The sequence below is a fragment of the Ips typographus genome, linkage group LG9, assembly GCF_016097725.1.
Source record: "Ips typographus isolate SLU linkage group LG9, UJ_Ityp_2.0, whole genome shotgun sequence".
Lineage (NCBI taxonomy): Eukaryota > Metazoa > Arthropoda > Insecta > Coleoptera > Curculionidae > Ips > Ips typographus.
This window is the reverse complement of record NC_138430.1, coordinates 1,829,458-1,855,062: the sequence shown is the minus strand read 5'-3', so window position 1 is coordinate 1,855,062 and position 25,605 is coordinate 1,829,458. Positions and strand designations below refer to the sequence as shown.

General features: G+C 35.1%; 1 protein-coding gene across 4 annotated transcripts; it reads right to left on the bottom strand.

Annotated features, from left to right (window-relative positions):
• Positions 1-1,325: 1,325 nt before the first annotated feature.
• On the bottom strand, positions 1,326-25,600 carry EndoB (SH3 domain containing GRB2 like, endophilin-B). Of its 4 annotated transcripts, XM_081986782.1 has the most exons (8): positions 25,421-25,594; positions 25,133-25,352; positions 24,862-25,075; positions 18,884-18,947; positions 18,395-18,433; positions 15,429-15,619; positions 9,136-9,277; positions 1,326-6,590 (listed from the first exon to the last, which is right to left on the bottom strand). In XM_081986782.1, the coding sequence occupies exons 1-8, from the start codon at positions 25,481-25,483 to the stop codon at positions 6,489-6,491; spliced, it is 1,035 nt and encodes a 344-aa protein (XP_081842908.1). In that variant the 5' UTR covers positions 25,484-25,594; the 3' UTR covers positions 1,326-6,488. The 4 variants fall into 4 exon arrangements, with proteins under 4 accessions (XP_081842908.1, XP_081842909.1, XP_081842910.1 ...); XM_081986783.1 differs by lacking the exon at positions 18,395-18,433 and having other exon boundaries at positions 25,421-25,591; XM_081986784.1 differs by lacking the exons at positions 1,326-6,590; positions 9,136-9,277 and adding an exon at positions 15,176-15,325 and having other exon boundaries at positions 25,421-25,600.
• Positions 25,601-25,605: the final 5 nt, after the last annotated feature.

Below are 25,605 nucleotides of genomic sequence, written 5' to 3'. Positions count from 1 at the left end.
GTTTTTTTGGACACTCTGTATATGTTCAATCGTCTTGCGGTTAGCACGAAGTGAAAAAGCAGTTCAAGATAAACATTTTAAGCTTTTTACAGTCGCTGAAATCCCAAAAATGGTGGAGATACGGAATTTTCAAAATTTTTATGCAATTTCCAAAGAAAAAAGTAAAAATGTCAAATATCTCGTTAACGGTTAGAGTTACGGAAATTTTGCAAGAGGCCAAAAATGTTTAGAATGACTTTCTGCACCCAGTCGAGTAGGTTTACACCCATTTAGAACCGGGTAAACGCGGTCACATCTGCCAGAGCGTTATTTTCAAATTTGACTGTTTTTTTGGACGCTCTGTATATGTTCAATCGTCTTGCGGTTAGCACAAAGTGAAAGAGCAGTTCAAGATGAACATTTTAAGCTTTTTACAGTCGCTGAAATCAAAAAAATGGCGGAAATGCGGAATTTTCAAAATTTTTATGCAATTTCCAAAGAAAAAAGTAAAAATGTCAAGTATCTTGGAAACGGTTAGAGTTACGGAAATTTTGCAAGAGGCCAAAAATGTCTAGAATGACTTTCTGCATCCAGTCGAGTAGGTTTACATCCATTTAGAACTGGGTGAACGCAGTCACAACTGACAGAGCAATACCTTCAAATTTGACTGTTTTTTTGGACACTCTGTATATGTTCAATCGTCTTGCGGTTAGCACGAAGTGAAAAAGCAGTTCAAGATGAACATTTTAAGATTTTTACAGTCGCTGAAATCCCAAAAATGGGGGAGATACAGAATTTTAAAAATTTTGATGCAATTTCCAAAAAAAAAGTAAAAATGTCAAGTATCTCGGAAACGGTTAGAGTTACGGAAATTTTTCAGGAGGCCAAAAATGTTTAGAATGACTTTCTGCACCGAGTCGGCTAGGTTTACACCCATTTAGAACCGGGTAAACGTGGTCACAACTGCCAGAGCATTACTTTCAAACTTGACTGTTTTTTTGGACACTCTGTAGATGTTCAATCTTCTTGCGGTTAGCACAGAGTGAAAGAACAGTTCAAGATGAACATTTTCAGCTTTTTACTGAATTTTAAAAATTTTGAAAAAAATAAAAATAGTTGAATATCTCGGAAACGGTTAGAGTTGAAAATTTCTTGTCATTATACAGGAAAATTCCATAGATACGGTAAATCCAAAAAGAACAAACAATAAACATTAGGGCCTAACTACACTTTTATGAATTTCCTTCGAATTCACATTTCCCTACCACAATTCAGTATGGCAGAAAAGGAATTTAAAATATCTGAAGGGTCCATCAAGTCTGAAACGTTTAATAACACTACATTCACTTTATTATTTCTTTACAATTTATTTAACTTTAAAAGTACTTTCGGTGTATTAACTCGTCTTTAAAATTGTACTAACCATATAGCTTAGTAAATCCATTTTTAACAAATAGTTAGATTCAAATTGCAATACTTAAACTATATTTGGTAAAAGACATTTGTGTAATGGAGTCTGTTATACATATAATATAATATAAAAACTATTATATTTTAAGATTCAAAATAACGTGTAACTACAGTAGGCAGAAATGTGTAGTTTTGGAATATTCAGGGTGTCCCTGAAAGGTTACTACACCCTATAGAGGAAACGCCAACGAAAACTGCATTCATAAGATTAATAATTATTAAAGTCTTGATAATATTTATTAACAGTTAATATACTACGAGTATTAGAATAATTGCTCAAAAATTGACAATTTTACATGCTTTTGATCAATGCAAGTTTAGAAACCTCTAAAATAGGGGTATTGTACGAATTTGGGTGAGTTTTTTCGGTAAGTAGTGCAAAAACCAAAACTTTTTGTGCTCTAGCAGTATTGAGTTACAATTTTCACAATTTTCAAGTTTAAAACACTGAATTTTGATAACTACTTGACTGATTTGACAGTTCTGGTAACTTTCAGCGTTGATAATATAGTTATTTACCTAACAAGTGGGGAAAGTGATACTTTCGCGCACGAAACTGCAGTTAAAGGGCGGGAAACAGACTGTTGCTCTCGGACAGACTGAAATGCAGTTTGACTTGCTAATACTACAGTTTGGCCCATGTCTGTACAATGGATTGTAGAATCTTGTAAAGCTACCGAAGTTCGATTAAGACTGTTGGACTGGCTGTATTGATAGGGATTTACTGCTTGTAGGTTTTTGGATCTTCTTTTTATTAGCGATGGAATCTTCAATGTACGACTCCGCAACTGAGATCTACTTCCACCCACCATTGTAGCTGAAGATCCACGAAAACAATGGCCGGTGTACATTTCAGGATCTTGAAGGCCCAAATATATATTCTTCATGGCATTTTGCCAAAGCTATTTCCCTGTATGCTACGAAGAAGCGGAGATGTGTATAGTATTGTCCGGACGTAACAATTTGTAGAGGTCAGTGTATCTTGTATCAGAATCATCACAATTACACACTACCAATTACAACATGGGTCTTTATGTTTGGAATCGTTACTATTGTCACACACCCAGTAACCAGCAAGGTTAGCATAATGAGGTCGCTGACGAATATAAAGGGAACTCTGGGGTCTTTCCCAGAGAAAGATCACTGACTGATCTCTGGGTACGCCTCTTGTGTAACGTAAGCGTGAAGCATTAGGTGACCAAGTGCCATACCCGAGTATCAGCTCGTAGTACCACAATGTCTTTCCTTGTCCTCGGACAAGAGTCTAGGGTTCATTCATCCACGCTAAAGCGTTCGCCATCCGCGCCCTCTGTGAGTTTTAGACAATAAAGCGAGTTGGAATCCTGAGTTTTCTTCCCTCTGAGCTACCCTTTAACGCGACGCTATCAAGAAATCATCTTTTTCGTCAATATCATCTAAGGTAAGCTTCATGAGTAACTCTCTGCGACCAGATCCTGCTATCCCGAAAATTGTTGCGACTTTTATCATTAAACACCATTGGGCGCTTACTGTCCGCCAGAGCAGCCCACAGACTGGCAGGTTGAGACTAATATGCTGATTACAGAGACTCAGCTGAATCGTTGGGTCATCTCGGGGGTTGGGAGGAGGCGTTGAGGAACTGTTGATGAAGCAGGATCGGGTGCCTCCTGTCCAGTGGATCTCTAAAGTTTGTAGTACCCGAGAGACTGGGAATTATCTCCTCCCGTCGCATGGAGACGTCTGGTTTACAGATGGATCCAAAACCGTAACGGAGGCAGGGACAGGTTGTGTATGGTGCGACTTCGGGGACGAGGCTTAGCTTCCCTCTAGACTGCCACTGTACAATCTTCCAAGCTAGATCTTCCCTATCCATTTATCTGTACGGGCAGCAATGGCTGCCTTAAAAGCTGATTCAACGACGTCTGCGCTGGTGCTGGAGTGTAAGAAGACACTCTTGTCGCTCGCGCGGATGGCTAGGGTACGTCTAACTTGGGTTCCAGGGCACTCCGGTGTTAGGGGAAACGAGGAGGCGGACAGGTTGGCCCTTTGTGGCTCCAAAGAGAGACCCGTAGGGCCTGAACCTATTGTAGGACTAGCCGGCTCGGTCGGATCCGCTATTGCGGACCGAATCTTCTGGCAAAGATCCGATATTGCTTGGGAGGAAGCCGGAGGCAGGCGACAGTCGCGATGTCTCATGGGCTTCTTTCCAAGAAACAAGTCGAAGTCCCTGATGGAATTATCCGGAAAGGACCTCAGATGTGTGACAGGACTGTCAGATAAGTATCAAAACTGACACAGTTTGTCCAGTTTGGTCATGAAGCTTTAAAAGTCACGAATGGAATAGTTTTCTTGAAGTATTTGAAACAAGTCGTGGTTTTTATCTTCTCGGTCATAATTTTGACAGTTGTCACGTGACTTTTCAATGAAATAGTGTTCCAGTATCACGTGACAACTGTCATAAGTATCAAAACTGACAAACTTTGCCCAGTTTGGTCACTTTGGTTGAAACTTTAAAAGTCACGAATAGTTTTCTTGAAGTATTTGAAACCAGTCGTGGCCTATCTCTTTACGGTCAGAATTTTGACAGTTGTCACGTGACTGTATAATAAAATGGTGTTTCAATATCACGTGACAACTGTCATAAACATTCAAAACCGACAAACCTTGCCCAATTCGGGCATGAAGCTCTAAACATCACAGTATGGCACAGTTTTCTTGAGGTATTTGAGACTAGTTGTGGTGTTAAGCTTCTCGGTCATAATTTTGACAGTTGTCACGTGACTTTCCAATGAAATAGTGTTCCAGTATCACGTGACAACTGTCATAATTATCAAAACTGACAAACTTTGCCCAGTTTGGTTGAAGCTTTAAAAGTCAAGAATGGAATAGTTTTCTTGAAGTACTTGAAACAAGTCCCGGTTTTTATCTTCTTGATCATAATTTTGACAGTTGTCACGTGACTTTCCAATGAAATAGTGTTCCAGCATCACGTGACAACTGTCATAAGTATCAAAATTTACAAAATTTGCCCAGTTTGGTCATGAAGCTTTAAAGTCACGAATGGAATAGTTTTCTTGAAGTATTTGAAACAAGTCCCGGTTTTTATCTTCTTGATCATAATTTTGACAGTTGTCACGTGACTTTCCAATGAAATAGTGTTCCAGTATCACGTGACAACTGTCATAAGTATCAAAATTTACAAAATTTGCCCAGTTTGGTCATGAAGCTTTAAAAGTCACGAATGGAATAGTTTTCTTGAAGTATTTGAAACAAGTCATGGCCTATCTCTTTACGGTCAGAATTTTGACAGTTGTCACGTGACTGTCTAATAAAATACTGTTTAAATATCACGTGACAACTGTCATAAACATTCAAAACCGACAAACCTTGCCCAATTCGGGCATGAAGCTCTAAACATCACAGTATGGCACAGTTTTCTTGAGGTATTTGAGACTAGTTGTGGTGTTAAGCTTCTCGGTCATAATTTTGACAGTTGTCACGTGACTTTCCAATGAAATAGTGTTCCAGTATCACGTGACAACTGTCATAATTATCAAAACTGACAAACTTTGCCCAGTTTGGTTGAAGCTTTAAAAGTCACGAATGGAATAGTTTTCTTGAAGTATTTGAAACAAGTCGTGGTTTTTATCTTCTCGGTCATAATTTTGACAGTTGTCACGTGATTTTCCAATGAAATAGTGTTCCAGTATCAAGTGACAACTGTCATAAGTATCAAAATTTACAAAATTTGCCCAGTTTGGTCATGAAGCTTTAAAAGTCACGAATGGAACAGTTTTCTTGAAGTATTTGAAACAAGTCGTGGTTTTTATCTTCTTGGTCATAATTTTGACAGTTGTCACGTGACTTTTCAATGAAATAGTGTTGCAGTATCACGTCACAACTGTCATAAGTATCAAAACTGACACAGTTTGTCCAGTTTGGCCATGAAGCTTTAAAAGTCACGAATGGAATAGTTTTCTTGAAGTATTTGAAACAAGTCGTGGTTTTTATCTTCTCGGTCATAATTTTGACAGTTGTCACGTGATTTTCCAATGAAATAGTGTTCCAGTATCACGTCACAACTGTCATAAGTATCAAAACTGACACAGTTTGTCCAGTTTGGCCATGAAGCTTTAAAAGTCACGAAAGGAATAGTTTTCTTGAAGTATTTGAAACTAGTTGTGGCGTTAAGCTTCTCGGTCATAATTTTGACAGTTGTCACGTGACTTTCCAATGAAATAGTGTTCCATTATCACGTGACAACTGCCATAAGTATCAAAATTGACAAAATTTGCCCAGTTTGGTCATAAAGCTTTAAAAATCACAGAATGGAACAGTTTTGTTAAATGTTATACCCTTTATTGATGATTTTCGTTAATAAACTGGTACGAACCAGCAAAACCTACCAATCAATAGTTACTCAAAGTATACAGGGTTCGTTGGGTTAAGTTTTTACGCACTTTGTACGGGTGTAAATGTAGCAATGCTACGTCAGTTCTGTCAGAACTTCACTCTTAGGTTGTCTAGGTTTACTCCACAGAAAGATGAATTTGAATGTTTATATTAACGATTAATAATAAAAAAATGTTTGAAAATTCAGTTTTTATATCTAAATACTGATTAACCGTACTGTCACGACTTTTTTCAGACACTGTCTCGAAAAAACTCACCTTTCATTCAGGTTTTGTTAAGTCAATTCAAGAATAGCACAACATGAAACGTTATACTACAGTACAGAGGAAATCAAACTAATTTAAGATGACGTCACGAATTTCCAAAGATTGTGTCAACACAAAATGTCACGCGTTGGTAACAATGAGCGCTATTGCCAATTCGTATAGCAACTGTGACGTAATCCTAGTTAACTTTGATTTTTTCTGTATGATAGGGTTGTTCTCAAATGCACAGCACAGAAATTTGAAAATTATTGTCCTTTCATCACTGCTCGAGAAGTAATCTTGCAAACTTGATACAATATACGATAAAAATTGATAAATCTACTAACTGTAGACTGTTGCAATATCGTTTATGGCAGCTTAATAAAGCGGACAATATCATATTCAATCTAACAATTCCAAAAACGCTTTTGGTACTTTTCCGCTTCCATTTTCAGTCTCTCCTAACATATAATCCTCATCTGATATATCCGTCACTTTGATAATCTACAAAACAAATTTCAATGCAATTTTCTAACTTTTTTTTATGTTATTTTTAAGTAATTTGATGGCAATGTGCAGGGTGATTGTTTATATTTTACTCAACTCCGTTACAAAGAGTGTCAAATGTGCAGGCTGGAAAAACTCGCTTTACTTTGTCGCCCTCTAGCGGCCAAACTATAAAACAAACCAACCAACTTTTATACGTCGATGGAAAGCCTGTTTCATTGGCTATCCATTGACGTAAAAAAGTCCTAGACAAGTGTAGGTAATAAGCGAGTTATTCAAAGTTATATCAAAGAGTGTCATGATGGTTGAACTAGAAAACTAGCTTCACTTTGACGCCCTCTAGTAGCCAAACTCTAAAACCAACCAACCAACTTTTATACGTTGATAGAAAGCCCGTTTCATTGGCTATCCATTGACGTAAAAAACTCTTAGACATGTGTAGGTAATAAGCGAGTTATTCAAAGTTAAGCAAAGAGTGTCAAAATGGTTCAACTAGAAAACTTGCTCCACTTTAACGCCCTCTAGAGGCGTCACTCTAAAACAAACCAATCAACTTTTATACGTCAATGGAAAGCCCGTTTCATTGGCTATCCATTGACGTAAAAAAGTCCTAGGCAAGTGTAGGTAATAAGCGAGTTATTCAAAGTTAAGCAAAGAGTGTCAAAATGGTTGAACTAGAAAACTCGCTTCACTTTGACGCCCTCTAGCGGCCAAACTATAAAACCAACCAACCAACTTTTATACATCAATGGAAAGCCTGTTTTATTGGCTATCCATTGACGTAAAAAAGTCCTAGACAAGTGTAGGTAATAAGCGAGTTAGTCAAAGTTATATCAAAGAGTGTCTTGATGGCTAGGCTTGATGACTCGCTTCACTTTGACGCCCTCTAGCAACCAAACTCTAAAACCAACCAACCAACTTTTATACGTTGATAGAAAGCCCGTTTCCTTGGCTATCCATTGACGTAAAAAAGTCCTAGGCAAGTGTAGGTAATAAGCGAGTTATTCAAAGTTAAGCAAAGAGTGTCAAAATGGTTGAACTAGATAACTCGCTTCACTTTGACGCCCTCTAGCAGCCAAACTCTAAAACCAACCAACCAACTTTTATACGTTGATAGAAAGCCCGTTTCATTGGCTATCCATTGACGTATAAAAGTCTTAGAAAATAAGCAAATTATTTAAAGTAAAAGTAAAAAGTCAAAATGGTTGAACTGGATAACTCGCTTCACTTTAACGCCCTCTAGCGGCCAAACTATAAAACCAACCAACCAACTTTTATACATCAATGGAAAGCCTGTTTCATTGGCTATTCATTGACGTAAAAAAGTCCTAGGCAAGTGTAGGTAATAAGCGAGTTATTCAAAGTTAAGCAAAGAGTGTCAAAATGGTTGAACTAGAAAACTTGCTTCACTTTGACGCCCTCTAGCAGCCAAACTCTAAAACCAACCAACCAACTTTTATACGTTGATAGAAAGCCCGTTTCATTGGCTATCCATTGACGTATAAAAGTCTTAGAAAATAAGCAAATTATTTAAAGTAAAAGTAAAAAGTCAAAATGGTTGAACTGGATAACTCGCTTCACTTTAACGCCCTCTAGCGGCCAAACTATAAAACCAACCAACCAACTTTTATACATCAATGGAAAGCCTGTTTCATTGGCTATTCATTGACGTAAAAAAGTCCTAGGCAAGTGTAGGTAATAAGCGAGTTATTCAAAGTTAAGCAAAGAGTGTCAAAATGGTTGAACTAGATAACTCGCTTCACTTTGACGCCCTCTAGCGGCCAAACTCTAAAACCAACCAACCAACTTTTATACGTCGATGGAAAGCCCGTTTCAATGGCTATCTATTGACGTAAAAAAGTCCTAGACAAGTGTAGGAAATAAGCGAGTTATTCAAAGGGAAAGACCACAACTGTCAAAACTGTTAGTAGGTACCACATTTTCAAAGAAATGGTTTTCTGGTCTCCAAAATGAATTTTCTAAAATATTTGCTAACCTAGTAAAGATACGGAAAAAATGCAAAGGATGCAAATTGCGTAAAAAAGGTAAAGAAAACTGAATTTGGACTTTGAACCGACAATTTCTTACTGAAACTGCATACAGAGTGACCAAACTTTACCTACACTTTTTCGACAAAGGTCACTAAGATGATTTTGGAGCCCACAACTTAAAAGAGGAGAAAAAACGATATTTTCTGAGTGGTTTACCGTTGCTGTACCTCAAAAACCAACTGAGCTATATCAAGAGTCAAAGTTTTGCGGCACTTTTTCAGAAAAATGCTGTTTCTGGTCCCCCTATAATAAATTTGTAGAATATCTTCTAAACTAAGGCAAAACCTGCGTAAAAATCCCTAACGAAATTAATTCCTGCCTTTGAATGGCAAAAGTCCCACTCTAACTTAATACAGGGTGGCCCAAACGTAAGTCAATGTTGATTCAGAGTCTGGCGAGTCAGGAAAAATACAGCAACTATCCCCTAATTTAAACTGTGCTTGAGTAAACTATAAACAATCACCCTGTACGTATTTAAATATCGTACTCACCTCACTAGTTTTCAGTGTTAGTTCTGAGGAATCCTTCGCTTCGTAGTCGCATAAAACTTTAGCTCGTTTTTGTTCGATGTTTTCCGACGATTCGTCACAAATTGTAAAAGTGGACGTGTTGGGAGCAGTGCTAAACGCTAAACTACGGTAATTCATAATGAAAATAATTCACTTGCTATTTAAAATGTTCAATCAGTTAATTAACAAAAAACATGCAAGCACTTGCAACAAAACGGTTAAAGAGCTGCTAAACTGTGTTTACTAGATATTTTAATCGGTGTAAGAGAGCTTGTAGGTGTATTTAGAATATGTTATGAGGTTTGTTAAGATTTTATGCTATTTTAAATAGGAATTTTTAAGGTTTCTAACAAATCATTAGAGAGATATGGTAGAAAACTTTTAAGCTTTTTAATAACTCCAGGCTGTAAAGGTAAAATAAGGTTTTTTAACTTTGTAGTACTATGGAGATGTCAACTATAAGGCTGAGTTGTTATTTTAAATTCTAACCTGAAAATTGAAACGAAAATCGCCGAATATGATACGGAACTAACCGAAGTACAATAAGGACTCTTTAAAGCCAAGCATGACCAAGTCTTAATTTACGGCAGGCACAATCCCTATTAAGCCTGGTTTATAAAACAAAATTTAAATTTAGATTTAAATTTAGTAGTAAATTTAAATTTAGCTGTAATGCCTGCTTTATACCTCCCATTTAAGAATTAAATTAAATTTAAATTTCCACTAAAATTAATATTTAAACTAAGAAATCTTGTTTACGTTTATACTACAAATTAATAATTAGAAAAATAAATGACTGTTTTGACTTACTGGACGTTCGACGTTGATGTTTGACGTTGACGTGTCTATTGTCATCGTCATTACGCGTGTTTTGTGGATAAAAAAAATTTGTTCTTAAACCACTTTTTCGGTAAAAAATCCAATTATGGAAATAGACGATTCAAGTCTAATAGACTACGTATCGCAATAGAAGACAGCAATTTACATCATGAGTGATGACAAGTATGACAGTGATAGTTCCGAAAGTCAACGAATTTAAACGAATTGAGCCGAACTTTAATAAAGTTAGTTTAACTTTAATTTAAAATTAATTTTAGTTTAGTGTAAATTGAAAGTATAAATGGGTTCGCTTGTAAGTTCACTTTCAGCTTTGATAAATTAATTTTAGTTTAAATGAAAGTTTAGTTTAATTGTTAATTGAGAGGTATAAAGCAGGCATAACTCTAAAAAAATATGGTGTTCATAAAAGAAATATTTCAAGTCTTAAATCAATGACTGCTAAAGGCCAAAGTTGTCATTTGCGCTCATTTGACATCAAAAACTCTCAAAAATATTAAGTGACATTCGGGATTCCCACATACCCAGTGTTGTGATTTTGGAATACACAAACACTCTGAAATTGGAAAAACCAAATATTACTAGGCTTCAGTTTAACCGTTTAAACCGTAACCTTTAGCTGCCAGGAAAAACCATAACCAAATATTCAAATTCAAAACACAAATCAGCTGATTGTGTCATTGGAGGCGCTTGCGCAGTAGCAAGATGATTTAACTTTAGCGTTAACTTTAAGAGAATTTAGAATTTTATGTAAATCCAAGGTCACTAGATACAGCTAAATTTAAGGTTAAAGGTAAATTTCATTTATGAACGTCTTGATTTAAAACCACTAGTCTTATTCTTAAAGTTAATACAAAATTTAATGCTAAATTTAAATTTTTGTTTTATAAACCACTATTAGGGACAAGGCATCATTTGCAAACCCATATCTCTCTATTGAATGCTTACAAATATACGTAAGAGAGAAAAAGTAGTGTGCTGTGCTGGGAACACTATTTTGCAATGCTCGCATATACGGGGTGTTGGACATATTTCAGAACTTGATTGGGCATACAAAATAATAAATTTCCGGAAAACAGTAAGTTTGCCAGTTGCATCGTTAAACGACAGTCTAAGGTTTTAAATTTGACAGTTATGACACTTTACAGCGTGGCTTATAGTGAAACGACACTTGCCATAACTATTCAAATTCCATCAGCAGAGAAATGAAACTCTCAAATGCAAAACAGTTTTGTCAGGTCAAGTGTTACGTCACCTGACCTGTCAACTGTCAAAACTCATTCAGCGCTCACATACAACTGGAATACGTAAATTGGTTGTATTTCTTTGACAAATCGAATTTGATACAGAATTTACAGCTTCATAGAGTTGAATTTAGCAGTTGCGACATTAACCGATACTTTGATATGTTTTTTTACGTCGCCTGACAGCTGCCAAAAATAACGCAGCTGTGACGCGAAATTACCAATCCAAAATAGGTCTACTGCTTGGATAAATCACGTTGCACATAGTAGTTATAGTTCTAAGGAGCAAAATTTGACAGTTGGGACGTTACGTCACGTTATCAAGGTGTTCCTTAACTTCACAACTGTCAAATTTTGTTGTTTTGTCTCCATGGAGCTGTAAACATATCTTAGAATGCCATTTCTCAAAGAAACACGATCTATTTGACATTTTATACTTTCAGGTCACTGATGACAGTTATGACAGCTGTCACGTGACGCAAGCAAAGTATTAAAGTGTTCTTTAACGTGTCGACGGTCAAATTTGTCTCCATGGAGCTTTAAACACAATTTACTGCGCGATCCCTCAAAGAAACGCATGTATTTGGCATTTTATAGTTTCAGGTCATTGACGAGTGAGTTTTGACAGTTATGACAGCTGTCACGTGACGCAAGCAAAGTATTAAAGGGTTTTTTTAATATTACCACTGTCAAATTTTACTCCATAGAGCTGTAAAAACAACTTACAGTGTCTTTCCGCAGAGAAACACATGTATTTGGCATTTTATAGTTTCAGGTCACTGATGAGTGATTTTTGACAGTTATGACAGCTGTCACGTGACGTAAGCAAAGTATTAAAGTATTCTTTAACGTCCAAACTGTCAAATTGGTCTCCATGAGGCTTTAAACAAAATGTACAGTGCGATCCCTCAAAAAAATGCATCTATTTGGCATTTTATACTTTCAGGTCACTGATGAGTAAATTTTGACAGTAATGACAGCTGCACATTTTTGGAATCCTCCTTAAATTTCCTATCCAATAACCTGAAAAACACTACAAAATTTGGTACAGTCAGGAAGAAAATCGGTGTCAAAGTTTGAACTACCAGAAAGACAGTTTGAAAGGACAGTCAGGGACAAAATCGCCTGTACAACCCACTTGGAGTGAGAAAATTACTGTTTTAAGAACATTTTTGGAATCCCCATTAAATTTCCAATTCAATAACCTGAAAAACACTACAAAATTTGGTACAGTCAGGAAGAAAATCGGTGTCAAAGTTTGAACTACCAGAAAGACAGTTTGAAAGGACAGTCAGGGACAAAATCGCCTGTACAACCCACTTGGAGTGAGAAAATGACTGTTTCAAGAACATTTTTGAAATCCTCATTAAATTCCCTTTCCAATAACCTGAAAAACACTACAAAATTTGGTACAGTCAGGAAGAAAATCGGTGTCAATGTTTGATCTGCCAGAAACACAGTTTGAAAGGACAGTCAGGAACAAAATCGCCTGTAAAACCCACTTAAGGTGAGAAAATGACTGTTTTAAGAACATTTTTGGATTCCTCATTAAATTTCCAACTCAATAACCTGAAAAACACTACAAAATTTGATACAGTCAGTGAGAAAATCGGTGTCAAAGTTTGAACTGCCAGAAACACAGTTTAAAAGGACAGTCAGGGACAAAATCGCCTGTACAACCCACTTGGAGTGAGAAAATGACTATTTTAAGAACATTTTTGGATTCCTCATTAAATTTCCAACTCAATAACCTGAAAAACACTACAAAATTTGATACAGTCAGTGAGAAAATCGGTGTCAAAGTTTGAACTGCCAGAAAGACAGTTTGAAAGGACAGTTAGGGACAAAATCGCCTGTACAACCCACTTGAAGTGAGAAAATGACTGTTTTAAGAACATTTTTGGAATCCCCATTAAATTTCCAACTCAATAACCTGAAAAACACTACAAAATTTGATACAGTCAGTGAGAAAATCGGTGTCAAAGTTTGAACTGCCAGAAAGACAGTTTGAAAGGACAGTCAGGGACAAAATCGCCTGTACCCCACTTGGAGTGAGAACATGACTGTTTTAAGAACATTTTTGGAATCCCCATTAAATTTCCAACTCAATAACCTGAAAAACACTACAAAATTTGATACAGTCAGTGAGAAAATCGGTGTCAAAGTTTGAACTGCCAGAAACACAGTTTGAAAGGACAGTCGGAGCAAAAATTGTCTGTAAAACCCACTGGGAGTGAGAAAATGACTGTTTCAAGAACATTTTTGGAATCCCCATTAAATTTCCAACTCAATAACCTGAAAAACACTACAAAATTTGATACAGTCAGTGAGAAAATCGGTGTCAAAGTTTGAACTGCCAGAAAGACAGTTTGAAAGGACAGTCAGGGACAAAATCGCCTGTACAACCCACTTGGAGTGAGAAAATGACTGTTTCAAGAACATTTTTGGAATCCCCATTAAATTTCCAACTCAATAACCTGAAAAACACTACAAAATTTGATACAGTCAGTGAGAAAATCGGTGTCAAAGTTTGAACTGCCAGAAAGACTGTTTGAAAGGACAGTCAGGGACAAAATCGCCTGTACAACCCACTTGGAGTGAGAAAATGACTGTTTCAAGAACATTTTTGGAATCCCCATTAAATTTCCAATTCAATAACCTGAAAAACACTACAAAATTTGGTACAGTCAGGAAGAAAATCGGTGTCAAAATTTGAACTGCCAGAAACACAGTTTGAAAGGACAGTCGGAGCAAAAATTGTCTGTAAAACCCACTGGGAGTGAGAAAATGACTGTTTTAAGAACATTTTTGGAATCCCCTTTAAATTTCCAATTCAATAACCTGAAAAACACTACAAAATTTGGTACAGTCAGGAAGAAAATCGGTGTCAAAGTTTGAACTACCAGAAAGACAGTTTGAAAGGACAGTCAGGGACAAAATCGCCTGTACAACCCACTTGGAGTGAGAAAATGACTGTTTCAAGAACATTTTTGGAATCCACATTAAATTTCCAATTCAATAACCTGAAAAACACTACAAAATTTGGTACAGTCAGGAAGAAAATCGGTGTCAATGTTTGAACTGCCAGAACCACAGTTTGAAAGGACACTCAGGGACAAAATCGCCTGTAAAACCCAGTTAAAGTGAGAAAATGACTGTTTTAAGCACATTTTTGGAATTCCTATTAAATTTCCTATCCAATAACCAGAAAAAACTCTACAAAATTTAGTATAGTCAGTAAGAAAAGTGCTGTCAATGTTTGAACTGCCAGAAAGACAGTTTGAAAGGACAGTCAGGGACAAAATCGCCTGTACCCCACTTGGAGTGAGAACATGACTGTTTTAAGAACATTTTTGGAATCCCCATTAAATTTCCAACTCAATAACCTGAAAAAGTACTACAAAAGTTGGTATAGTCAGTGAGAGAATTGCTGCCAATGTTTGATTTGCCAGAAAGACAGTTTGAAAGGACAGTCAGGGACAAAATCGCCTGTACAACCCACTTGGAGTGAGAAAATGACTGTTTTAAGCACATTTTTGGAATCCCCATTAAATTTCCAACTCAATAACCTGAAAAACACTACAAAATTTGATACAGTCAGGGAGAAAAGCGGTGTCAAAATATGAACTGCCAGAAACTCCCATCACTAGTAAAAACTTTAAAAACTGGCAACACAAAAGCGAATGACAGAAGTAACGCTTGGCAGCCAATTGGTTGAAAACCGTTATTATGTAGTATGTTAGACTTTTAAAAATAAAAAAATACGTCATTCATATTTTTTGAAATAAATCAAAATGTGGGATGAGACTATTGCCAAACAAGAATCTGTAAAACCATTCAATTTCAAATTAATCCTGGATTAGCAAACTGATCACTTTTTTAGCTCTTAAAACCACTAACGCTATTGAGCAAACGAATACAACCACAGCCCTACTAGCAAATTGAAAGCGCGCAACACAAGCTGTATTTATTGCTGAGTGTCTGAGGAAGACTTGATGGGTACAGAAGTGAATGAATCGCTAATTTTGTTAGTAGAAACGGGTTCCAAATCCTCACTATTCAGCCGCAACATAGGGCTGGGCTGGCGCGAGCTGAAAACGTTTAGGTGTGTGACAGAACAAAGTGAATTAATGTTTACAGACCACAAAGAAAGCATTTTAAAAAACAACATTTAAATTACGCAAATTCACTTACCTCGACAATTCCCGTTGCAAGTCGGTCATGATCGTTGTACACTGCGAATAAAATCTGGCTTGAGTCTCGACAAATTCGTACAAACACCTCAAATGTGCCGCATGTGACGAAGATAGTCCCTCTAGCAGCAGTTTGGTAATCTCCGTTTGTCTGTCAAACTCTGATTGGGCAATTCTTAGGTCACGTTCGGCCTGTAACAGCCACAGTCCCATTTTGAAATTGTACAGATCGAGGTATTTTGGGTTGACAAGAAACGATTAAGTAAAATTAAGCAACAATTCAGGCAACGGAATGGAACTTAGGAACAACGGAAACTTGGCAAACTATAGAAATGTCAGTTTTTCAGACTGTAAAAGCACTTCCAAGTGGAACACCTCGAAAATTACATACAAATCAACGTTGCCAAAGCGAAAACTTTTGATTCAGTCATTTTGGCAACGTCGGAAACAAAAAGTTGGAAAAACGTGAACCTCTGACGATCTGAACTAGCCATGACAAAACTGAAACAAATAACAGTTTAAGAAGTTAGATTTGACAGTTATGACACTTCACAGCGTGAGTTATCAGTTGTACCTTGTCACACCTCAATAAAGTTCCAAATTTGACAGCTCTGAGGGTAAGTGACAATTCTTACGACACCTGACAACTGTCAACTCACTCAGCGCTTACATACAACCAGAATACGCAGATTTTAGTTGTATTTCTTTGATAAATCGCATTACAACTTGAATTCATAGTGTACCTATACATAATGAGAAACTCTGTTAATTCTGTCATTATATTTCACAGTTGTCATTCATGTCAACGTCACATAATTAGTAATTAACACTATGAACAATTGGAATTTCTATTTAAGAAGACATATTAAACTGTTTATTATTATGTTGAAATTGTATGGTTGTCACGTAAAGCCAAGATAAGAAGAAAAATATGATGGCTGTCTCTTTCTGAGCATTGGCACTAGAAAAAGATAAAAACACTTCCATTCTACTAATCTGATAATAATAACGAAGATGTTTTTGAAATGAGAGATAACTATACAGTTTTTGATGTGAAAGAATGAGATGGAAAGAGATCCACCACTTAGATGATTTGCACTATTTGTAGTTCTATGGAGAGAAATTTGACAGTTGTGACGTATTAAAGTGTTCCTTACGGTCAGAAGTGACAAATTTGGCTCCCACACAACTGCACGTCTATTTAAACTAAACCCATCTATTTGGCATTTTATATTTTCAAGTGACGGTTATGATAGCTGTCACGTGACGCAAACAAAGTATTCCTTAACGTGACGGCTGTCAAATTTGGCTCTGTATGGAGCTTTAAATTGTGTAATTCCTCCAATTATCACCTGTTTCAAAATTTGTAACGTCCCAACTGTCCAATTTGGCTGCATGAAGCTTTAAATACCACTTTCAGTGTAATTCCTCAAATTAGTAACTAAATATTTCTAATTTCCCAGTTTTAAGTCACTCGTGAACGAGTTTTGACAGTTATGACAGCTGTCACGTGACGCAAACAAAGTATTGCTTCACGTCACGGCTGTCAAATTTGGCTCTGTATGGAGCTTTAAATTGTGTAATTCCTCCAATTATCACCTGTTTCTAAATTTGTAACGTCCCAACTGTCAAATTTGGCTGCATGAAGCTTTAAATACCACTTTCAGTGTAATTCCTCAAATTAGTAACTAAATATTTCTAATTTCCTAGTTTTAAGTCACTCGTGAACGAGTTTTGACAGTTATGACAGCTGTCACGTGACGCAAGCAAAGTATTAAAGTGTTCCTAAACGTCTCAACTGTCCAATTAGGCTTCAGGGAGCTTTAAACTCAACTTCTAGTGCAATTCCTCAAATTAGCAACTATTTCTAATTTTATAGTTTCAAGTCACCGGTGAACGGGTTTCGACGGTTATGACAGCTGTCACGTGACGTAAGAAATGTATCAAAGTGTAAATACTTAACGTCAGAACTGCTAAATTTGGCTCCATAGAGCTGTAAACCCCACTTACAGTGTAATTCCTTAAAGAAACACGATTATTTGGTATTTTCTACTTTCAAGTTACTGGCGAGTGAGTTTTGGCAGTTGAGACAGCTGTCACGTGACTCAAGCAAAATATTGAAAGGTTCTTCAACGTCAGAACTGTCAAATTTGGCTCCATAGAGCTGTAAACACCACTTACAGTGTAATTCCTCTAAGAAACACGATTATTTGGTATTTTCTACTTTCAAGTTACTGGTAAGTGAGTTTTGGCAGTTGCGACAGCTGTCATGTGACGCAAGCAAAGTATTAAAGTGTGCCGAAACGTCTCAACTGTCAAATTGGGTCCCACGGAGGTTTAAACTCAACTTCTAGTGTAATTCCTCAAATTAGCAACTATTTCTAATTTTATAGTGTCAAGACACCGGTGAACGGGTTTCGACAGTTATGACAGCTGTCACGTGACGTAATAAAAGTATTCCTTGACGTACAAACTGTCAAATTTGGCTCCATGGAGCTTTAAATACCAATCGCAGTATAACTTTTCAAATTAGCAACTATTTCTAATTTTATACATTCAAGTCTCTGGTGAAATGGTTTTGACAATTATGACAACTATCGCCAGACATAATAAAAATATTCCTTAACGTCAGAACTGTCAAATTTGTCTATCACTGGTGAGTGAGTTTTGACAGTTATGACGTGACGTAGGAAAAGTATACAAGTTGTCCCTAACGTCAGAACTGTAAAATTTGACTCACCCATCTATTTGACATTTTATAATTTCCAAATAGTCCATTACCTAAATTGTTGCTTTTGATGTGCATTTAATAGAGTTCTCTTCAATATTCTCTTGAATTCTCCTAAAAATTTCTTAGGAGAATTAATTTATTAATTCCATTTTTAAATATCTATACTACTTTGTTAATGACAGTCAATAAAACAAAAACCATGCAAGTACACTCTTATTCCTCTAAAAACCATATACCTGCTCCAACAGTATTTCTGGGGGTACATCATCCTTTCCCTTAGCAGCAAATGAATACAAGTGCATAAGTACACACATCTCATCTATTTGGCCATAGGAAAACCGTGCAATCGACAAGGAAACATAAATAATTGAAAGCGTGAGACAAAGACAGAAAACCGAAAAAATGTCCAGTCACAGATAAATCGAAATGATTTAGTCACAAAATTAATTTTGCAAGAAATCTAGTCCATTGACAACATCGCAGCAAAATTGCCGCCTAATTGGACATTTTTTTAGATTTTCTGTCTTTGTTTCTCGCATTCAATTATCAATCTTTCTCTGTCAGTTACATGGTTTTCCTATAACCAAATGTGTCTAAAAATTGTGTGGATGTTGTGTTCTTGTTTGTAGCATCAAGAGAACAGTTGTTATTGTGAAAATTAAGTAAAAACTTGTATTTAGTATAAAATGTGCTGTTATTAAAGGGTAATTGGAAATATTACTCACATTAGTTTGTCCCAACATACTTCGTGCTTTTCTAACGCGATTCTTACAAGCGTCCAAGTCCAATCTAGAATTCAGTCAGTACTTAGACATATTAAAGATTATACAGGGTCATTTCTTTCTTTATTACTAACAATGCTAAATTTTTAAATTAAAATTGCAAAAACCCATTTTTTATGAAAAGAATCCATATAAATTATGTTTTATTTTTTAAACTTAACTGGTTTCAAAATGCTGTCATTTGTTTACATGTTACTATGTGCATTTTAAGCCAGTAAAACAATCTTTTATACAAGGTTGGCCTAATCGTTCTTAAAAGCAGATATTTATCAAAATTTTGGAATCAAGATAATTACTCTATGTGCCACATATTTTAAAAATATTTTCATTTTTCTCTCATTTCCAGTTCCACCAATTAGCTTTTATTTTAAATGGGACACTCTGTATTATATTAATATGACAATAATGTTCAATAAAAACAAAAACCATGTATAGAGGTCAATTGACATCTTCAGAGCTGCTCCACCAAGCCTCCACCAAGAAGAGGTATACAAGTTTTTCGTATATTTTAAAAAATACAGGGTGTTTACAAGGCAATTCCTCTGGTATTTTAAAGGTAAAAAGTCCATATAGGTTTGGGTCCCCAAGGCCTTAATTATCCAGCTACAGGGTATTGAAAAATAGTATTTGTTTTTTCTAAGTAATTTTTGAAATAATATCGATATTTGGATGAAACTTGGTATTTGAGGGTTTTGTAAGATGAGAAACTTAAGTTAGATCTTGTTTTGTTCTTACATGTAGAGGGCGCTAATTAAAATTAATTTTTCCCTCCCTGTAGCTTGATAAGTAAGGGGTAGACCGCCGATAGTTTTTTGTACAACAAAGTGCCTTTTTGCCTACAAAATACCTTGAAATGCCTTTAAAATACCTCACAATGCTTCTATCATTTGTTATAATGCCTCAAACTGCCTCGAAATACATCCAAATTATTTAAACTGCCTCAGGATACCTTCAAATGTTAAGGTTTTCTTAAATTTAGTTATCAGTCCCCTGGTATTGAGATAATCATAAATCTTGATGAAAAACACCCTTGAAATTAATTTTTTTACGGTCACGTGACAGTTTTTAGGTTGGATTAAGTAGCATGCCTGCTTTTACAATTTGTACTTGACTTTTGACTATTGTCAAAACGTCATAAGGACTAATGATTCAATAAAAATGACTTTTTTAGGTTACGTGACGTGTTTTTCGAAATTTTAAAGACCCAAAAGCTTAAAATTGATTTTTTTAAAGGTCCAGTGACAGTTGAATTGATTTTCTATGGTCAGGTGACTGTTTTTCCAAATTTTAAGACCCAAAAGCTTAAAATTGATTTTTTTTTAAAGTCCAGTGACAGTTGAATTGATTTTCTAAGAGCAGGTGACTGTTTTTCCAAATTTTAAGACCCAAAAGCTTAAAATTTATTTTTTTAAAGGTCCCGTGACAGTTTAATTGATTTTCTAAGGTCAGGTGACTGTTTTTCCAAATTTGAAAGGCCCAAAAGCTTAAAATTGATTTTTTTAAAGGTCAAGTGATAGTTGTATTGATTTTCTAAGGTCAGGTGACTGTTTTTCCAAATTTTAAAGACCCAAAAGCTTAAAATTGATTTTTTTAAAGGTCCAGTGACAGTTGAATTAATTTTCTAAGGTCAGGTGACTGTTTTTCCAAATTTTAAGATCCAAAAGCTTAAAATTGATTTTTTTAAAGGTCCAGTGACAGTTTAAATGATTTTCTAAGGTCAGCTGACTGTTTTTCCAAATTTTAAGACCCAAAAGCTTAAAATTGACTTTTTTAAAGGTCCAGTGACAGTTTAAATGATTTTCTAAGGTCAGGTGACTGTTTTTCCAAATTTTAAAGACCCAAAAGCTTAAAATTGATTTTTTTAAAGGTCCAGTGACAGTTGAATTGATTTTCTAAGGTCAGGTGACTGTTTTTCCAAATTTTAAGACCCAAAAGCTTAAAATTGATTTTTTTAAAGGTCCAGTGACAGTTGAATTGATTTTCTATGGTCAGGTGACTGTTTTTCCAAATTTTAAGACCCAAAAGCTTAAAATTGATTTTTTTTAAAAGTCCAGTGACAGTTGAATTGATTTTCTAAGAGCAGGTGACTGTTTTTCCAAATTTTAAGACCCAAAAGCTTAAAATTTATTTTTTTAAAGGTCCCGTGACAGTTTAATTGATTTTCTAAGGTCAGGTGACTGTTTTTTCCAAATTTGAAAGGCCCAAAAGCTTAAAATTGATTTTTTTAAAGGTCAAGTGATAGTTGTATTGATTTTCTAAGGTCAGGTGACTGTTTTTCCAAATTTTAAAGACCCAAAAGCTTAAAATTGATTTTTTTAAAGGTCCAGTGACAGTTGAATTAATTTTCTAAGGTCAGGTGACTGTTTTTCCAAATTTTAAGATCCAAAAGCTTAAAATTGATTTTTTTAAAGGTCCAGTGACAGTTTAAATGATTTTCTAAGGTCAGGTGACTGTTTTTCCAAATTTTAAGACCCAAAAGCTTAAAATTGACTTTTTTAAAGGTCCAGTGACAGTTTAAATGATTTTCTAAGGTCAGGTGACTGTTTTTCCAAATTTTAAAGACCCAAAAGCTTAAAATTGATTTTTTTTAAGGTCCAGTGACAGTTGAATTGATTTTCTAAGGTCAGGTGACTGTTTTTCCAAATTTTAAGACCCAAAAGCTTAAAATTGATTTTTTTAAAGGTCCAGTGACAGTTGAATTGATTTTCTATGGTCAGGTGACTGTTTTTCCAAATTTTAAGACCCAAAAGCTTAAAATTGATTTTTTTTAAAAGTCCAGTGACAGTTGAATTGATTTTCTAAGAGCAGGTGACTGTTTTTCCAAATTTTAAGACCCAAAAGCTTAAAATTTATTTTTTTAAAGGTCCCGTGACAGTTTAATTGATTTTCTAAGGTCAGGTGACTGTTTTTCCAAATTTGAAAGGCCCAAAAGCTTAAAATTGATTTTTTTAAAGGTCAAGTGATAGTTGTATTGATTTTCTAAGGTCAGGTGACTGTTTTTCCAAATTTTAAAGACCCAAAAGCTTAAAATTGATTTTTTTAAAGGTCCAGTGACAGTTGAATTGATTTTCTAAGGTCAGGTGACTGTTTTTCCAAATTTTAAGACCCAAAAGCTTAAAATTGATTTTTTTAAAGGTCCAGTGACAGTTTAATTGATTTTCTAAGGTCAGGTGACTGTTTTTCCAAATTTTAAGACCCAAAAGCTTAAAATTGATTTTTTTTAAAGGTCCAGTGACAGTTGATTTTCTAAGGTCAGGTGAATGTTTTTCCAAATTTTAAGACCCCAAAGCTTAAAATTGATTTTTTTAAAGGTCCCGTGACAGTTGAATTGATTTTCTAAGGTCAGGTGACTGTTTTTCCAAATTTTAAGACCCAAAAGCTTAAAATTGATTTTTTTAAAGGTCCAGTGACAGTTGAATTAATTTTCTAAGGTCAGGTGACTGTTTTTCCAAATTTTAAGACCCAAAAGCTTAAAATTGATTTTTTTAAAGGTCCAGTGACAGTTTAAATGATTTTCTAAGGTCAGGTGACTGTTTTTCCAAATTTTAAGACCCAAAAGCTTAAAATTGACTTTTTTAAAGGTCCAGTGACAGTTTAAATGATTTTCTAAGGTCAGGTGACTGTTTTTCCAAATTTTAAAGACCCAAAAGCTTAAAATTGATTTTTTTAAAGGTCCAGTGACAGTTGAATTGATTTTCTAAGGTCAGGTGACTGTTTTTCCAAATTTTAAGACCCAAAAGCTTAAAATTGATTTTTTTAAAGGTCCAGTGACAGTTTAATTGATTTTCTAAGGTCAGGTGACTGTTTTTCCAAATTTTAAGACCCAAAAGCTTAAAATTGATTTTTTTTAAAGGTCCAGTGACAGTTTAATTGATTTTCTAAGGTCAGGTGACTGTTTTTCCAAATTTTAAGACCCAAAAGCTTAAAATTGATTTTTTTAAAGGTCCAGTGACAGTTTAATTGATTTTCTAAGGTCAGGTGACTGTTTTTCCAAATTTTAAGACCCAAATACTTAAAATTGATTTTTTTAAAGGTCCAGTGACAGTTGAATTGATTTTCTAAGGTCAGGTGACTGTTTTTCCAAATTTTAAGACCCAAAAGCTTAAAATTGATTTTTTTAAAGGTCCAGTGACAGTTGAATTGATTTTCTAAGGTCAGGTGACTGTTTTTCCAAATTTTAAGACCCAAAAGCTTAAAATTTATTTTTTTAAAGGTCCAGTGACAGTTTAATTGATTTTCTAAGGTCAGGTGACTGTTTTTCCAAATTTTAAGACCCAAAAGCTTAAAATTGATTTTTTTAAAGGTCCAGTGACAGTTGAATTGATTTTCTAAGGTCAGGTGACTGTTTTTCCAAATTTTAAGACCCAAAAGCTTAAAATTGATTTTTTTAAAGGTCCAGTGACAGTTTAATTGATTTTCTAAGGTCAGGTGACTGTTTTTCCAAATTTTAAGACCCAAATACTTAAAATTGATTTTTTTAAAGGTCCAGTGACAGTTGAATTGATTTTCTAAGGTCAGGTGACTGTTTTTCCAAATTTTAAGACCCAAAAGCTTAAAATTGATTTTTTTAAAGGTCCAGTGACAGTTGAATTGATTTTCTAAGGTCAGGTGACTGTTTTTCCAAATTTTAAGACCCAAAAGCTTAAAATTTATTTTTTTAAAGGTCCAGTGACAGTTGAATTGATTTTCTAAGGTCAGGTGACCGTTTTTTCCAAATTCTGACAGACAAAAATTATTTTTTGACGTTTGCACGCATCTTCTAACTGTCATAGTAACCAAGTTAGTATGTCTCAAGTAAAGACACTTATCATTTAAAAGAAACAGTAGAAAAATTGGTAATTTAACTTTAGACAGTAGTAAAATTGTAAGAACTACGTCACATGACTTGATAAATCAATTTTTGAGTTTGCAACATTGTAAAGGCCAGTTGACATTTGTCAAAATTAGTCACGTGACCTTTAAAATGTGGTTTAAAATTAAAAAAATTGGTAAAATAAATTTAGACTATTTTAGACACTTGTAAAAGCTGAAATTGCAAGAGACACATCATGTTACTTTGATTATGCCATTTTTAGATGTTGCAACACTGTCCAAGCCAACTGACACCTGTCAAAAACAGTCATGTGACTTTAAAATGTGCCTACTCTGTTCTGTTCAATTTTGTTAAATTAATACACCACATTTTGAAATATACAGACAATGCCTCCAAATACTCTCAAATGCCTTATAAATATCTCAAAATGCCTTGTAATTCCTCACAATGCTTTGTAATAATGGAAAAGTGCCTCATAATACCTCAAATTACCTTGAGTGTGTACACCTAATTTTAGTTTGGTATAGTCAAAATTTTACCCTTTGAGAATGACGTCAAGCAGGTGAAAAAACAGGCATGTCTGGAATTAGATCACAAATTTTAACCTACAAATGCTTTGAAAAATGAGTGAATCATGAGAGTTTCAGTTGACATCTGGAAACTGTTTCTTTTCGTACTCGAAAAAAAGCAGCACATTTTGAATTAGCATTTGGGGCTTCTCATTGTAGCCCTGCATTTTTATACCTTTGATATTCGTTTAAATCAAAGTGACAGTAAATGTCAATGTTTTTAATTTGACAGGACGACAAAATTAACAACGTGCCTTTTTTGCTAAAATTGTTTATTTCATATGTTTGATATATGATAAACAAAGATGTAAAAAGATGACGTCATTCTCAAAAGGTAAAAATCCAACTATAGTAGTTAAAGTTTTTACCTTTAAAATACCTGAGGAATGAACTTATTAAAAAAACACCCTGTATATGAAAAAGTTGCCACAATAATAATACTTTTTTAATCCATTACATAAAAACTCTGATATTCACAGAATCATAGCCAATTACATTGTTAGTAACACAATAAACACTTAAAAAACAATTCACCATACCTTTTCATTTCCAAAATGTTTTGCTCTTTCAAAATAGTCTTCATTTCGGTGTCCAGGAATTTTTTAAGTGGTTGTGTAAAGCACATTCCCGCTGATCCGACAAAATCCCGTTCAGTTTGACCCAGTTTCTGTTCCCATTGACCCACTTTAATTAAAGCAGTACCATAGGGAGTACCAGGACCTAAGCATGTGCCTGCCTCCACCATATCCAGACCTTTACACCAGGAATGTTGGTTATAATGTTGATAGGAGTGAATGTAGTGTCATGTACCTAAATATTCTAAATTGCTGAGCCTGGAAGGTTTTTGTTTTTCAATTTTTTCGTAAACAAAGTCTTCAATTCGATTTCCAGGATTGGGTACCAAAACTGATTCCGAATCTTTAACGAGCTTTTCGGTAAACTTTTTGGTGCTTTCAGCGCGTTCCCAGAGATTTTCGAAATGCGCGTCCAATTCTGTTTTTTCGGATTTTCCTAGTTTTTCTTCAGTAAACTAAAATATTTGCATCATCAGCAGTTTTTCAATCATTAAACATTAATTTTGGTAGAGGTTATATTTACCTGAACCACTCTACTTAACGCTGTTCCTGCATCTTTTACGATGTTCTTGAAATTGAAGTCCATTGTGTTTTGCTGGTTTATTTTTCCTGAAAAAAAGTTTAAATAAATTTGTTTTTATTGATTTTTGTTTATTATCAATTTAGAAGTGCCAGACATGGAGCCGCCGGGATTGTCAATTGACATTT

Excerpts from the sequence above, each read along its gene's own strand:
- EndoB (XM_081986782.1), bottom strand. The coding sequence starts at position 25,483 with ATGGACTTCAATTTCAAGAACATCGTAAAAGATGCAGGAACAGCGTTA. Across the intron at positions 18,948-24,861 it reads AACATTTTGGAAATGAAAAG|ATTGGACTTGGACGCTTGTA; the intron begins GTATGGTGAATT and ends ACTGAATTCTAG. Across the intron at positions 15,620-18,394 it reads CAGAAATACTGTTGGAGCAG|GCCGAACGTGACCTAAGAAT; the intron begins GTATATGGTTTT and ends TGGCTGTTACAG.